General features: G+C 28.1%; 1 protein-coding gene across 4 annotated transcripts; it reads left to right on the forward strand.

The window, feature by feature from the left end:
* Positions 1–5,683: 5,683 nt before the first annotated feature.
* On the forward strand, positions 5,684–11,889 carry LOC107631956 (U3 small nucleolar ribonucleoprotein). Of its 4 annotated transcripts, none has more exons than XM_016335570.2 (13): positions 5,684–6,531; positions 7,095–7,150; positions 9,065–9,179; positions 9,275–9,385; positions 9,490–9,627; positions 9,865–9,933; positions 10,038–10,079; positions 10,164–10,232; positions 10,340–10,411; positions 10,503–10,556; positions 10,646–10,787; positions 10,969–11,031; positions 11,497–11,889. In XM_016335570.2, exons 1-13 carry the CDS (start codon positions 5,815–5,817, stop codon positions 11,499–11,501), a joined length of 1,653 nt encoding a protein of 550 aa, XP_016191056.1. In that variant the 5' UTR covers positions 5,684–5,814; the 3' UTR covers positions 11,502–11,889. The 4 variants fall into 4 exon arrangements, with proteins under 4 accessions (XP_016191056.1, XP_088357696.1, XP_088357694.1 ...); XM_088501570.1 differs by having other exon boundaries at positions 5,718–6,531; positions 10,975–11,031; XM_088501568.1 differs by having other exon boundaries at positions 5,718–6,531; positions 10,969–11,109; positions 11,497–11,628.
* The last annotated feature ends 3,584 nt before the right edge of the window (positions 11,890–15,473 follow it).

Below are 15,473 nucleotides of genomic sequence, written 5' to 3' on the forward strand. Positions count from 1 at the left end.
ATTTATAAGTAATTTATTATGTTATTCATTTCTTTGTCCTTAATTTGATACTTTTAATTTATTTTTTCTATTAGATGTTATTGGATTCTTGACCGAAAAAAAAGAGCTTATTATATCATGATAAAAAATAGGAAGAAGTGACCATTACATTGTGGTTGATCTTCATGATTTAGAGTATGTGAAATTTTAATATTTCATAATAAGATTTTATTTTGTAACAATTATCTATACATATGCAAAATATTTTATCTTTTTCATTATATACTACTACTTATTTCACTTAATTCTTGCTTTTATTTAGAGAAGGTGAGAAAAAAATAAGGTACACACTGTGAGATCAATTTACAATTCAATTATTTATGTGATCACCAAACAATCGAATATATACTTATTCTCCAATTTACAAAATTAAATAAAGGTATTGGTAAGCATGTTGGTTTAACTTTTTATTTAACATATTTGTTTATGTTATATTTGTAATCATATTATATCTATTTTTACGAATATATCTTTTTTAGAAAATACTCTTAGTATTAGCATATGATGTATTAACTAAATATTAGTGGTTTTAAATTATTTATTATTTATTAGAGAACTTTGTGCATTAGAATTCTCTAATAATTTATTGTTCATTTTAAGCTGATTTTGATATGTTCTTATTTCACGGTAAAAAATATATAAAAATTTGTTGGTGAAAAGTATTACTAGATTATTTATGGTCACATTGGGTATATATGTCTGATTTATTGAAAAAAGTAGATTACTAAAATCAATTAATAATTCTTTTAGAATTGATACACTTAACACTAAATTAAGAGAAAAACGAACAATGCATAACATGTTACTTTTTTATTAATCAAATTATTATAATTCAAATTAATTTTAACAAAACAACTTAAAATTATAATTTCAATCTTATCACGTACATGGCACGGGTTATTACACTTATTATAAATTTATATATCATATTATAATTTTAAGTCAACTCCCTAAACACATTATAACATAAACCATCTAAAAAGATACACCAAATTAACAAATATCACATGAGTCACAACATATACTCTAAATTGTCACGATATTTCAAATAAAAAGAGCATCAATACAGAGAAATCAATGAATATAACTAAAATAAAGAACAACAAAGAGACACAAGAAAATAATAATAAAGAGAATCAATAAAAATATTAACATATAAATCACATACACGAACAATGTATATATTAATTGTGAATTACAAAAAAAGACAATATCTATATTAAAATTATAAAACAAAATTATAGTAAAATTATTTAAAAACAACATAAAGATGACATATCTTTTTGGTTAATGAGAAGCTAAAAGAAAAAAAAAGTATGCGCCTAATAATAAGCAATTAAAATACACAAAAAATTTAAAAAATATATAAAAAAAGTGAAATGTATAAATAAAGATAAAAGAAAAAAATTAAATAAATTACAAAAATTGTACGCTAAACATGAGAGAGAGGGAGAGGGAGAGAGGGAGATAAATAAATATAAAAGAAATAAAAATTAAATAAATTATAAAAATTGTACCCTAAATATGAGAAAGAGGGGGAGGGAGGGAGAGAGGGAAAGAAAAAAAGAGAGGGAATGAGTAAAAAACATTTGATCTTGTATAAATAGATGGTATTGAAAAAAATAAATTAATTAAATTAATTCATATATTTTGTTATCATATTTATTATTTATTAAATAATTTGATATTTACTCCAATTAAATTAAATAATTAATATAATTAATCAAATTAATTAATTAATATAATTAATTATAATTAATCAATTCATATAAATTATAATAAATGGTGAGATTTGAATGTTTAATCAAATTAATTAATTGATATAATTAGTTAATTATAATTGATTTGCTTTAACGAATTAAATGAAATAGATCAGTAAACACCTAAAGAGCGTGCCACATCAGTTCCATCATTAAGTGCAAAAATTCGATTTCTATATAATAGAATAGAATAGAATACAGAGATAATAAAGATATTTTCTTAAATTAGTATAATTATAATAAATATATTTTTCTAAAATAAATTTATTTAGAGAAATATAAATTGGTTATTAATAACCAGTGCCTTTATCATATAATTATCATATTATATTATTATTATCAATATAATTAAAATGATTAAAAATATTTTTGATTGATAATTGATAAGTAGTTTAATAATGTATTAAATATTGATTTTATATAACTATAATAAAGATATTTTTCTAAATTAGTATAATTATGTATTATTAATTAAATGCTAATTAGAGTATAATTATAATAAAGATATTTTTATAAAATAAACTTAGAAGAGAAAATAGTGCATTCATCTTGGCGGGAAAATGGATTCATGAGGAATCGACACCTCACTTCCATTAGCTTGGGAAAAATACAATTTTAGTATATTGAGAAAATAAAAAGAAATAGAAGAGATAGAAGACTACAATAAAATAAATTGAGTGTGAGAAATTTTTTTTTGTAAATTTTATATCACATCCATTTCAATAATAATAAATAAAAATACGTCAACTTGATATCTAAGAGAAAATGATGAAATAAAATTATAATACAATTCTAAAGTAAAAGCTTAAATTAGACCATAACATAATTGCACAACACAAATTGAAAGTAATTTCACACTACAATATAGCACACAAACATGTAAATGACTTAAGTTAAAATACGGAATTTTTTTTATGCATACATGATAACACCATGATTTATAAATGCTTCATGGATAATATATCAATATTGCGTTGAATGATGAGCACGGAAGTTGGAGAGTGTGTGGTGGTTTGTGTCCACGATAGTTGCCTTCTTGTGACGACGCCTCATAGGAAGAAAAAGAATTGTTGTAAAAGCTACCCAATGAAAGAGTAATTGGTAAACAAATAAATTTTTTTCTAGCATATATGGTCTTTTATAGTGGTAAAATAAAAATAGAAATAATAAAATTTTGTATTTTTATATTAGGAATAGAATTTTATATTTATCCTAATAAAATTAAATAACTAATTAGTTATAATTCATGTATTTAAATAAATAAATAAAATAAATTAAATAAAAATATTTTTAAGAATTAATCAAATCAATTAGTTGATAGAAATAATTAGTATAATTGATTTTATTTGATTTATTGAATTCAAAAAAATAAATTAAAAAATAATTGATTGAATTAATTAGTTGACATAATTAATTTATTATAATTGATTGGATTTAATGAATTAAAAAAAAATAAAAAAACATAAGAGACAATAATTTTTTTTAACTAAATTAATCTGTATTTATTGTATTTAATCAGTATAAGTAACAAATCATCTATGTTATTATGTATCTTATAATTTAATAAATTAAAATGATTGATATAATAAATTATAATTAATTGATTGATATAAATTATAATAAACCGTGTGATATTTAAATATTTAATCAAATTAATTAGTTGATATAATTAATTTACTATAATAAATTGTATTTAATGAGTTATAAAAAAAATTAAGAAAGACACTAAAAAAATGTTACGTCAGCTCTATCATTAAGTGAAGAAATCCAATTTTTATATAATAGAAAATATACATTATTATATATGTTATAGAAATATGATTTGATTCTATTAACTTGCCATTTTTTTTAATTTGTTACGTATATTAAGTGTAGAATTATAATTTTTTTAAAATAAATTTAAAAGAGAGAATAGTACTTTTATTTTAGAGAGAAAATAAATTTATAAAAAATTAAAATTATAACATGAAACACAGAAGAATTGTTCTTCCCATTTCTATGTAACTCTATACTAATTTTATCAAGGAATTAGGTTATAAATGTATTAAATATTAATTTTATATAATTATAATAAAGATATTTTTTAAATTAGTATAATAATACATTATTTATTAAATATTAATTGTAATATAATTGTAATATAATTATAATAAAGATATTTTTTAAAATAAATTTAAAAGAGAGGATAATGTTTTTATTTTGGAGGAAAAATGAATTTATGAGGATTTGATAAATTATGTATATATAGTAAGATGATTGAAAATTGACATACAGCTGATTATTTAATAATATTTAATAATTTTTAATTATTAATTTTATATAAAAATATCTATAATAAATTATACAGGAGATAGTAATTTTTTTAGCTAAATTAATATATAATTATTTTATTATATTCAATTAGAATAAATAATAAATCATCTATTTTGTTATGCGTCTTATAAAGTAATGAATTAAAGTAATTGATATGATTGATTAATATAAATTATAATAAATTATGTGATGTTCAAATATCTAATAAATTAATAAGTTGATATAATTAATTTATTATAATGAATTGAATTTAATGAGTTAAAAGAAATAAATCAGGAAATACTCTCAAAAGCATGCCACGTCAACTTCAATTATTATTATTATTATTATTATTATTATTATTATTATTATTATTATTATTTAATATCAATATCAATTTTTCACCATTAATGTATGTATCAATTCATCATTAATTATGCTTGATTAAAAATAATAATTAAAAAATAATAATTAAAAAAATTAATAATTGACAATTAGTATTATACAATTAATATAATAATTTAATAATTAATATTAATATTTTTATTGATAATTAATTTAATACTACATTAAATATTAATTTTATATAATTATAATAAAGATATTTTCTTAAATTAGTATAATTATACATTTTTTATTAAATGTTAATTGTAATATAATTATAATAAAGATATTTTTATAAAATAAGTTTAGAAGAGAAAATAGTACATTTATTTTGGAGAAAAAAATTCACGAGGAGATACCTCACCTTCATTAGTTGGGGAGAAAACTCAGTTTTAGTATATTAAGTAGATAGATAAGTAGATAGAATTTTAATAATGATACACGGATAATTGAAATAGTTTATATACGGTTTTCAAGTTATTATTATTATTATTATTATTATTATTATTATTATTATTATTGGATAATGAATAAAAATTAGAATTATATCAATATTTTTAAAATCAATATAATTTAAATAACTAAAAATATTTAAAATCAATGTGCGTTATTAATATCATAAGATTTGATCATTTTATGATTAGAATAAAATATTCTTATCATGATTACCACAACTGGTGCAATTATCATATCATTATCATACATTATTATTATTATTATTATTATTATTATTATTATTATTATTATTATTATTATTATTATTATTATTATTATTATTATTATTAAAATGATTAAAAGTATTTTTAATTGATCATTGATAAGTAGTTTAATAATGCATTAAATATTGATTTGATATAATTATAATGAAGGTATGTTCTTAATTAGTATAATTATAATATAATTATAATAAAGATATTTTTTATAAAATAATTTAAAATAGAGAATAGTATATTTATTTTGGAGGGAAAATGGAGTCACGAGAGATCGACACCTCACCTTCATTAGTTGGGGAAAATCCAGTTTTAGTATATTAAGTAGATAGATAGATAAGTAGATTATAAAAACTATAGAATAATTAAACCCTTAAATAATTGATTCAAGCGAATGAGTTATACTTCAAATGACATAGTCTCCCCTAATCAATTAAGAGGTTACGAGTTCGAGTCTCTTATCTTTGGTAAAAAAAAAAAAGAAAAAAAAATCGATCCAAATTATTCTTTTCCTTCCCCCGAAAGGCCGAAACGCAGAGTTTTCGGCTTTTAGTCAATTCCTAGCTTCGCTAAAACCCTAAACCCACTCCCCACCATCATTCTTTGGTTACTTTTCTTCTTACTCACCCATGGCAGACTCAAAAGACGCCGGCGAAGAAGCCCTACGGCGTCTTATAGCAACATTCCAACCTTCATTCCTTGCACCCAATCCCGCCCTCTCGGAAACTTCTCGTGCGGCGTCGCGCCATCTCTTCTCCGCCCTCAGACCTTTCTGTCCGAAATCGCCGCTCGATCAGCTCCTCATCGATGGTTTCGACGCCGAGCAGATATGGCAGCAGATCGATCTCCAATCGCAGCCTCTTCTGTCCTCCCTCCGCCGCCAGGTGAAGCACTTTGCCAAAAATCCTGAGGAGATTTCGAAGCTGAAGGTGGTTCCTTTGGGGAAGAAAGTGGAGAAGGAGCAACGAGAGGATTGGGTGGAGGAAAGCGACGGTTTTGATGAGGAATTGGAGGATGATGAAGAAGGTGAGGGGAAGGGAGGAGAAGAGGGGATGGATATCGAGGATGAAGACGAAGAGCAGGGTCGAGAGAGTGACAATGAAGAAGAGAGCGAGGGGGAGGATGAGGAGGAGAAAGGTGAAGATGGTGAAGCTGGTGATGGTGGAATTGAGGATAAGTTCTTGAAGATAGATGAATTGGCTAAGTACCTAGAGAAGGAGGAGGAGAATTTTGAGAAAGCCGAGGAAGACACGAGAGGTAAGAAGGGTGCTGATGATGAGGAAAACACTGAAGATGATGATGATGATGATGAGGAGGAGGAGGAGGAGGAGGAGGAAAGTGATGAGGTTAGTGTGTTATTAGGGTAGTTTTCGTTTTCTATTCTCTCTGTCTGGGTGACTGATAATTAAAAAAACCAAGATTTTACCATGACTGTAATTTTAGAGAGTCGCCAGAGTGAAATCCTATGGGTCGCTTCTGTAACGGGATAACCAGCACTGAAAACCGTTTTACATTGAATTAAGAATTCGGCAGAAAATGCAATTGGTTATTAACAAGATAACTAGTTTTTGATAGTCCTATATAAAATTATGTATTACAAATTTAAATAAAGAAAAAGGTAGGTCCAAGTCCTTGTAATCCTGCCAAATGGTGATTGAACATAGATTCTACATCTTGGAACCAAGCCAATTTTGGAGCTGTGTGTAGCTGCTAGAATGCATATAGTCTGGAAGCTATTGGTTTTTGTTGGTTTATTTATCTTGTTATTTGTTGCATAAATGATTGTTACTGCTAACTGCATATTGATAAAGTTCAGTTCTTGGTATCTGCCTATCCGGTTTGCTTGTTTATTGGTTTAATTGGTTTTTAGATCAATCGTTTCTGACTTTGTTCTATTATGTCTACATAGGATGCTGAGTTTGGATTTGGCGGCGAAGATGCAGCAGGGGACATGGAAAATGCAAGGTGTTTATTCTTTTCCTTACATGAGAACCCAAATGATTGGTTTGGATCATGATATAACTGAATCTGTCATTTCACTAATGGGCCAAAAGAAATGCACAGATAAAAGCTTTAAATTTCTATATTTAATCTTAATGATCTATTTTCCACATTATTCCTAAATAAAATTCTTGTGTCATGATCTGGCAAAAGTTGGTAGGACTTCTATACCTGTTGTAGTAACTAGTAAGTATAAAGTATGTTTTATTTTAATGTTTAATGCTTGTCACTTGACAATATGATATAAATTGCCTGATTAACTTGTGGAGCAATCAAGCCTCAAAACCCAAATTATCTTTAGCTGATGATGATGAAAATTAGTCAGTTAACTTTGTTACCTTCATACTTTGAAGGTTACATGCATATATTCTCCTTTGTTTCAACTGTTTTACCTGCATTAGTCCACGTTGACTGCATTTATTGCAAAGAAAATCACATTTTAAATGATAACTAATCCTGTTTACCCAAGTCTGGTACTAGTTTGTAAATTCTGGATCAGCTTCTTCTAAGCTGAATAGTTTGTTGGCACTTGGTAGACCATGAGTCCATGCTGGCTGGGTGTGAAACATGGAATTTCCATTTGCTGCTGAGTGTTAGCATAGTGTTCTATTCCCTTTCTTTTTAATCTACAAAAAAAAAAAAAAAAAAAAAGGATAAAATTAAAAAGGGAAAAATCTGCAAAATTGAAAATATTTTGATTCCTTTACCTTCTATTTCCCTTTCTTTTTAGTCTACAAAACTGAATTTTTATTTTAAAAAATAATCTGCAAAACTGAAATTGAAAATACTTTGATCAAGGTGAACTGGAGTCTTTTCATTTACATTGTAATTAACCTTGATTGCAACTTGAGGAATCCGAAGGAAATCAAGTTAGCTAATTGATGCCCTTTACCATTAACTCGTGAGTCATAGGAGCCCCATATTTCCTTTATGCCTAGTAATTTTTGTAGGATATTATATATTTTTCATCCTTAGGTATGGATCTCTTCTATGGTGTCTTCTTGACTCTTGAGCACTGTGGTTGGGATGAGCAGTTTATACTCTTGCTTAGGTTTCAGTATTTAACTTATCACTATTTACCATGTATTTATTCTTTGGGTTGTCTGTGATAGATTTGCTTTAATGGTTTCCTTCAAGTGTTGTTATCATTCATGTATTATGCAACTGGCTCGCAGTTGCTGGTCAATTTTGCAACTCTTTGAATCTATCTATCTCTTGCATGTAACTAAAGGGACTACCTCTAGTGCTACATAACACTTCCGAATTGTAATTAAACTAAAATATTTCCCGTCCAAATTCCAAATTGCTTTATCTCAAAATAGGTTTTAGTTACTTGCTCAGTAGTCCGGCTTACTACTAAATGCCACTTGTCTCCCCTACCTGTTGAGAGTAGTAAAGATAGTGTTCAAGAAAAGTCTCAAGTAAACAAACTTCAGTTCAAATTAGTTAGTTAGATGTTGAGCTTTCTGTTCTGATTTCTTGGGTAACATGTCTTCGGGGACTTCTATTATAAATAGAGACTCTCTAGTGTAAAGGGAAGATACACTTTAATGCAATTGTATCGCTCATTGAATTCACAAAGTTCATGTCTAATCTCTCTTCTCTAGTTTACGTTACCTCTGCATATTTTCTGTTAAAGAGTATCACTCTTCACACTACCCTTTGCGCTCTCACCGTGCCTTCCAGATAGAAGTATGTTTGTCACTTATTTGGAAAACAAAGTAACATTTATTTAATAAAATAATAAAAAAGAATGAAAAAATTAAAAGAAATAAGAGAAAAAAAATAAACCCATGAAATCATGGTAGACTTACCAATCTAGATGTTTTGCATAATATTGGTATTCTAAGTTTATCTTTTGGGTCCATTGCCTTTTAGGTATGAAGACTTCTTTGGAGATAAGGGAAAATACTCAAAAAAAATGAAAGCTCAATTGCATCAGGAATCTGAAGGTTCCGATGAGGAAGATGATGATATGAAATTTAAGAAACAAGTACAACATTCTTTATACACACACAGAAACACACACATCCACGATGAGATTAATTTTAAAATAATTTATATTCTAATTTTTATTTGTGCATATAGAATAAAGGAACTGCTTCTACTCATCAAAAGCAACTGGAGAAAATTCATTCGAAGATAGAGGAGATGGAGAAAGCTAACTTAGAGCCGAAAACCTGGACTATGCAGGGTGAAGTAATACAAGAGCCCCTTATTCAACCTGACATTTTGTTTAATGAATTTACAGTCCATCTTTGTCAATCTATGGATGAGATTATTCTTTCCCGATTCTATAACAGGTAACTGCTGCAAAGAGACCCAAGAATAGTGCATTGGAGGTTGATCTAGACTTTGAGCATAATGTCAGACCTGCTCCTGTAATCACTGAGGAGGTTACAGCTTCAATTGAGGATATGATCAAGAAAAGGATCACTGAGGTAAGTTAATGTGTTGAAGTTATTTGGTCTCAGACTTATACTATAACGCACCTTGTTATCTCCACAAGGGTGGAAGCAGATATTTGAATGGTGATAAATATATTGACTATCTCTAAAAAGCTGGGTATTTTAAGATGATAATTGAGAGACTATGAACCATTAATGAGTGAGCTGGTGGGATTTGCAAATGGTCTACAATATATGTGGTTTTTTAATTTGGATTTTTGTATATTATAGGGGAATTTTAATGATGTCCAAAAAGCTCCTAAATTGCCATCTAAAGTGCCACGGGAAGTTAAAGAATTGGTAAGCGTTCATTTTCTGAAATAAATATATGGAGTTCGGCTTCTTATCTAGCTATATTAGTTTATGTTGCTTACTTGGGCAAATCATGTTGGTGATGATTACAGGATGACAATAAAAGCAAGAAGGGTCTTGCAGAAATTTATGAGGTCTGTATTTCTTTTGCTATTTTCAATTCTTAATGTCTTGTCATAAAAAATTGACCTTTAGTTACTGTTTTTGCATGTGGACAGCAAGAGTATGTTGAGAAGGAGGACCCCACTTCTGCACCATTGTCATTCAGAGATGAACAGAAGCAACAGGTGGAAGTCTCAATTGCTTTACATTATTTTCTGCTTCCATTACTTGGTAATTTTTCTTTTTTCTGAATTCTGATGTGTTCTATTGAATGCCTTTTATTTGTGATCAGGCAAGCGTATTATTCAAGAAACTTGGACTGAAATTGGACGCCCTTGCTCATTTCAGTTTTGCTCCAAAACCGGTATTATATCATACTGCAGGTTGCCCTTGATAGATATGCACATCACTAGCTATTTTTTGTCTTCTTAATCGGCTTGTGTTGAACTTGGCAGGTTATAGAGGACATGTCTGTTCAAATTAATGTGCCTGCTCTGGCAATGGAAGAAGTAAAGAGCTATTACCTTGCAATATCAATTTAATTTCTGCTTCTTCCAGCTACTAGTGTCTTACAATGTGATACACTTTCCATGGGCAGATTGCACCTGTGGCTGTCTCAGATGCAGCTATGCTGGCTCCGGAGGAGGTGTTCGAAGGCAAAGGTGATATTAAGGAAGAAACAGAGCTTACCAAGGAAGAGAGGAAGAGAAGGAGAGCTAATAAGAAAAGAAGATTTAAAGGTATGATTGTCTGCAATAAAGGTGCATGGTCTGCCTTGTGACTATACCATGATGCATAGTTGCATTAGCATACCCTTTGTGTGATAGTTCTAGGAGGAAAGCTACCCAGCATTTTGTTAAAATTATCCGTGGACAGAGGATTCTCTTTTCAGTATCATTATTAACAATGTTTATGGTTCAGCTGCAGCAGTAAAAAGAATGGGAAAGAAAGTGCAAGAGGGTGCATTACCTAACCAAATGAATGGTAATTTCTTTCATATCACATGTTCGATATGAGAAATATTGCTTTAGTGTCACTTCTACTCTTGAGTGTGCCTGAAAGGTTAGCTCTTCATTAACACTGACCACATTTTCTAATAGAATGAGACTTGGTTATTATTAGATTGGCCATGCTATACTGAAATGTAGTTGGTAGAAGATTTGACCGGAAGTTCTTTTTTCAGTCATAATTACTTACGAGATTGAGCCTGGCCAACAAAAACTATTTGTTGACACCAGTTATGCCTAGATAGACTTTTACTCTTGTTGGGTACAAATTAGATAATAATACATCCATGATTTTTCCCTATCAGGCAGAGATAGTTGGATAGTTGTAGCCGCAATGAAAACATGGTGGATCTCTATGGAACGAGCCTAGTCAGTTATATTTAATCAAAAGATTTTCCTTTAATTTCGTAGATTCTAAGGTTGATTCCTTTGGTGTTTGCAGGCTAAGAACAAAGTATTTTATTTGATTTATTTGCTGAAGCTGCACAACTGACAAACACAAGTTCAGGGGGACCCTGTGGCGGGTAAAGTAGAGACACTGGTGGCTTTTTGGTCTCAACCATGACAAATGAGCAAAACTTGTCGTTGCAGTGGGCAGATGAAGAGCGCTATGCGGCTGCCATTTCCGTTGTTTCCGTTGTTCCTTTAGTTATTTGTTGATATTTACGAATTTGGTTAGGTTTTTCTGTATGTACGGTTACTTAATGTTATTATAATCCAAGTGTTTTTGGTAACTAAGTCCAACCAAGTTGGCCCAAATTCAACAAAAACCACTTTCATTACACCGTGTATACACGTGCGTTTCAATAACGCAACACATCCTTCTTCGTCTTCATTTTCGGCTTCGCATTTTTTCTTCTTTGTGTTCTTCCTTCTTCTTATTCACTTTCCGCCTCCTTCTTCGCGTGCCTTCTTATTCTTCGTTAATTTCTCTCAATCATCCTTCTTTTATTGCTGTTGTGTTTTTTCTTTTCCTACTTTTAATTGAGATTTATTTGGATTCAGAAATGAATTGATGTGTTTTTGTTGATGATTGTGTCTTTTTTACTGTTTAGAAATAAAATAATTTTGGTTCGTTTGTGTGTTAATTGAGGTTTATTTGATGCTGCTGATAAGTATTGATCAAATTTTTTATTCCTTAAGAAATTTTGGTTCATTTTTTAGTTTAAATGAGATTTTAATTGGATTCAGGAATGAATTGGATATGTTTTTGTTGATAATTGAGTCTTTTTGACAGCTTGTTCAAAATTTAACTAATTTCGATTCTTTTGTAAATTAATAGAGGTTCACTTGATGTTAAGTATTGACAAAGTATTTTATTCCCTAAGTAATTTCGGTTCATTTCCTAGCTTATTTGAGGTTCATTTGGATTCAGAAATGAATTTGATATGTTTTGTTGATGATTGAGTCTTTTTGACTGTTTGTTTAGAGCTAAAATAATTTCTGTTCATTTGTGTGTTAATTGAGGTTCACTTGATGCTGTTGATAAGTATTGATCAAATTTTTTATTCTTTAAGCAATTTCGATTCATTTTTTAGTTTAATTGATATTTATTTGGATACAGGAATGAATTGGATTTCTTTTTGTTGATGATTAGATCTTTCTGACTACTTGTTCAAAACTGAACTAATTTGGATTCATTTGTGAATTAACTAAAGTTTACTTGATGTTGTTGTTTAGCATTGACCAAGTTTTTTATTTCTTAAATAATTTTGATTCATTTCTAAGTTTATTTGAGGCTCATTTGAATCCAGAAATGAATTCGATGTGTTTTTGTTGATAATTGAATTTTTTTTACTATTTTTTTAGAACGAAAATAATTTTGGTTCGTTTGTGTGTTAATTAAGGTTCACTTGATGCTGTTGATAAGCATTGATCAAATTTTTTATTTCTTAAGTAATTTCGGGTCATTTCTTAGTTTAATTAAGATTTATTTGTATCCAGGAATGATTTGGATGTGTTTCTGTTGATAATTGAGTCTTTTTTACTGCTTGATCAAAATTAAATTAATTTCGATTCATTTGTGAATTAACTGAGGTTCGCTTGATGTTGTTATTAAGTATTAACCAAGTTTTTTATTCCTTAAGTAATTTCGGTTTATTTCCTAGTTTATTTGAGGTTCATTTGGATCCATAAATGAACTCGATGTGTTTTTGTTGATGATTGAGTCTTTTTTACTGTTTGTTTAGAACTAAAATAATTTCAGTTCATTTGTGTGTTAATTGAGATTCACTTTATGCTGTTGAAAAGTATTGATCAAATTTTTTATTCCTTAAGTAATTTCGGTACATTTTTTAGTTTAATTGAGATTTATTTGGATTCAGGAATGAACTAGATGTGTTTTTGTTGATGATTGAGTCTTTTTAACTGCTTGTCCAAGACTGAACTAATTTCGATTCATTTGTGAATTAACTGAAGTTTACTTGATGTTGTTGTTAATTATTGGCCATGTTTTTTATTCCTTAAATAATTTCGTTTCATTTCCTAGTTTATTTGAGGTTCATTTGGATCCAGAAAGGAATTCGATGTTTTTTGTTGATGATTGAGTCTTTTTGACTGTTTGTTTAGAACTAAAATAATTTCGGTTCATTTGTTTGTTAATTGAGGTTCACTTGATGCTGCTAATAAGTATTGATCAAATTTTTTATTCCTTAAGCAATTTCGGTTTATTTCTTAGTTTAATTGAGATTTATTTCGATCCAGGAAAGAATTGGATGTGTTTTTGTTGATGATTGAGTCTTTTTGACTAATTGTTCAAAACTGAACTAATTTCGATTCATTTGTGAATTAACTGAAATTTACTTGATGTTGTTGTTTAGTATTGACCTAGTTTTTTATTTCTTAAATAATTTCGATTCATTTCTTAGTTTATTTGAGGCTTATTTGGATCCAGAAGTGAATTTGATGTGTTTTTGTTGATGATTGAGTCTTTTTGACTATTTTTTTAGAACTAAAATAATTTTGGTTCGTTTGTGTGTTAATTAAGGTTCACTTGATGCTGTTGATAAGCATTGATCAAATTTTTTATTCCTTAAGTAATTTCGGGTCATTTCTTAGTTTAATTAAGATTTATTTGTATCCAGGAATGAATTGGATGTGTTTCTGTTGATAATTGAGTCTTTTTTACTGCTTGATCAAAATTAAATTAATTTCGATTCATTTGTGAATTAACTGAGGTTCGCTTGATGTTGTTATTAAGTATTAACCAAGTTTTTTATTCCTTAAGTAATTTCGGTTTATTTCCTAGTTTATTTGAGGTTCATTTGGATCCATAAATGAACTCGATGTGTTTTTGTTGATGATTGAGTCTTTTTTACTGTTTGTTTAGAACTAAAATAATTTCAGTTCATTTGTGTGTTAATTGAGATTCACTTTATGCTGTTGAAAAGTATTGATCAAATTTTTTATTCCTTAAGTAATTTCGGTACATTTTTTAGTTTAATTGAGATTTATTTGGATTCAGGAATGAATTAGATGTGTTTTTGTTGATGATTAAGTCTTTTTAACTGCTTGTCCAAGACTGAACTAATTTCGATTCATTTGTGAATTAACTGAAGTTTACTTGATGTTGTTGTTAATTATTGGCCAAGTTTTTTATTCCTTAAATAATTTCGTTTCATTTCCTAGTTTATTTGAGGTTCATTTGGATCCAGAAAGGAATTCGATGTTTTTTGTTGATGATTGAGTCTTTTTGACTGTTTGTTTAGAACTAAAATAATTTCGGTTCATTTGTTTGTTAATTGAGGTTCACTTGATGCTGCTAATAAGTATTGATCAAATTTTTTATTCCTTAAGCAATTTCGGTTTATTTCTTAGTTTAATTGAGATTTATTTCGATCCAGGAAAGAATTGGATGTGTTTTTGTTGATGATTGAGTCTTTTTGACTAATTGTTCAAAACTGAACTAATTTCGATTCATTTGTGAATTAACTGAAATTTACTTGATGTTGTTGTTTAGTATTGACCTAGTTTTTTATTTCTTAAATAATTTCGATTCATTTCTTAGTTTATTTGAGGCTTATTTGGATCCAGAAGTGAATTTGATGTGTTTTTGTTGATGATTGAGTCTTTTTGACTATTTTTTTAGAACTAAAATAATTTTGGTTCGTTTGTGTGTTAATTAAGGTTCACTTGATGCTGTTGATAAGCATTGATCAAATTTTTTATTCCTTAAGTAATTTCGGGTCATTTCTTAGTTTAATTAAGATTTATTTGTATCCAGGAATGAATTGGATGTGTTTCTGTTGATAATTGAGTCTTTTTTACTGCTTGATCAAAATTAAATTAATTTCGATTCATTTGTGAATTAACTGAGGTTCGCTTGATGTTGTTATTAAGTATTAACCAAGTTTTTTATTCCTTAAGTAATTTCGGTTTATTTCCTAGTTTATTTGAGGTTCATTTGGATCCATAAATGAA

Source organism: Arachis ipaensis, chromosome B1, assembly GCF_059453495.1.
Source record: "Arachis ipaensis isolate K30076 ecotype BB chromosome B1, ASM5945349v1, whole genome shotgun sequence".
Classification (NCBI taxonomy): Eukaryota; Viridiplantae; Streptophyta; class Magnoliopsida; order Fabales; family Fabaceae; genus Arachis; species Arachis ipaensis.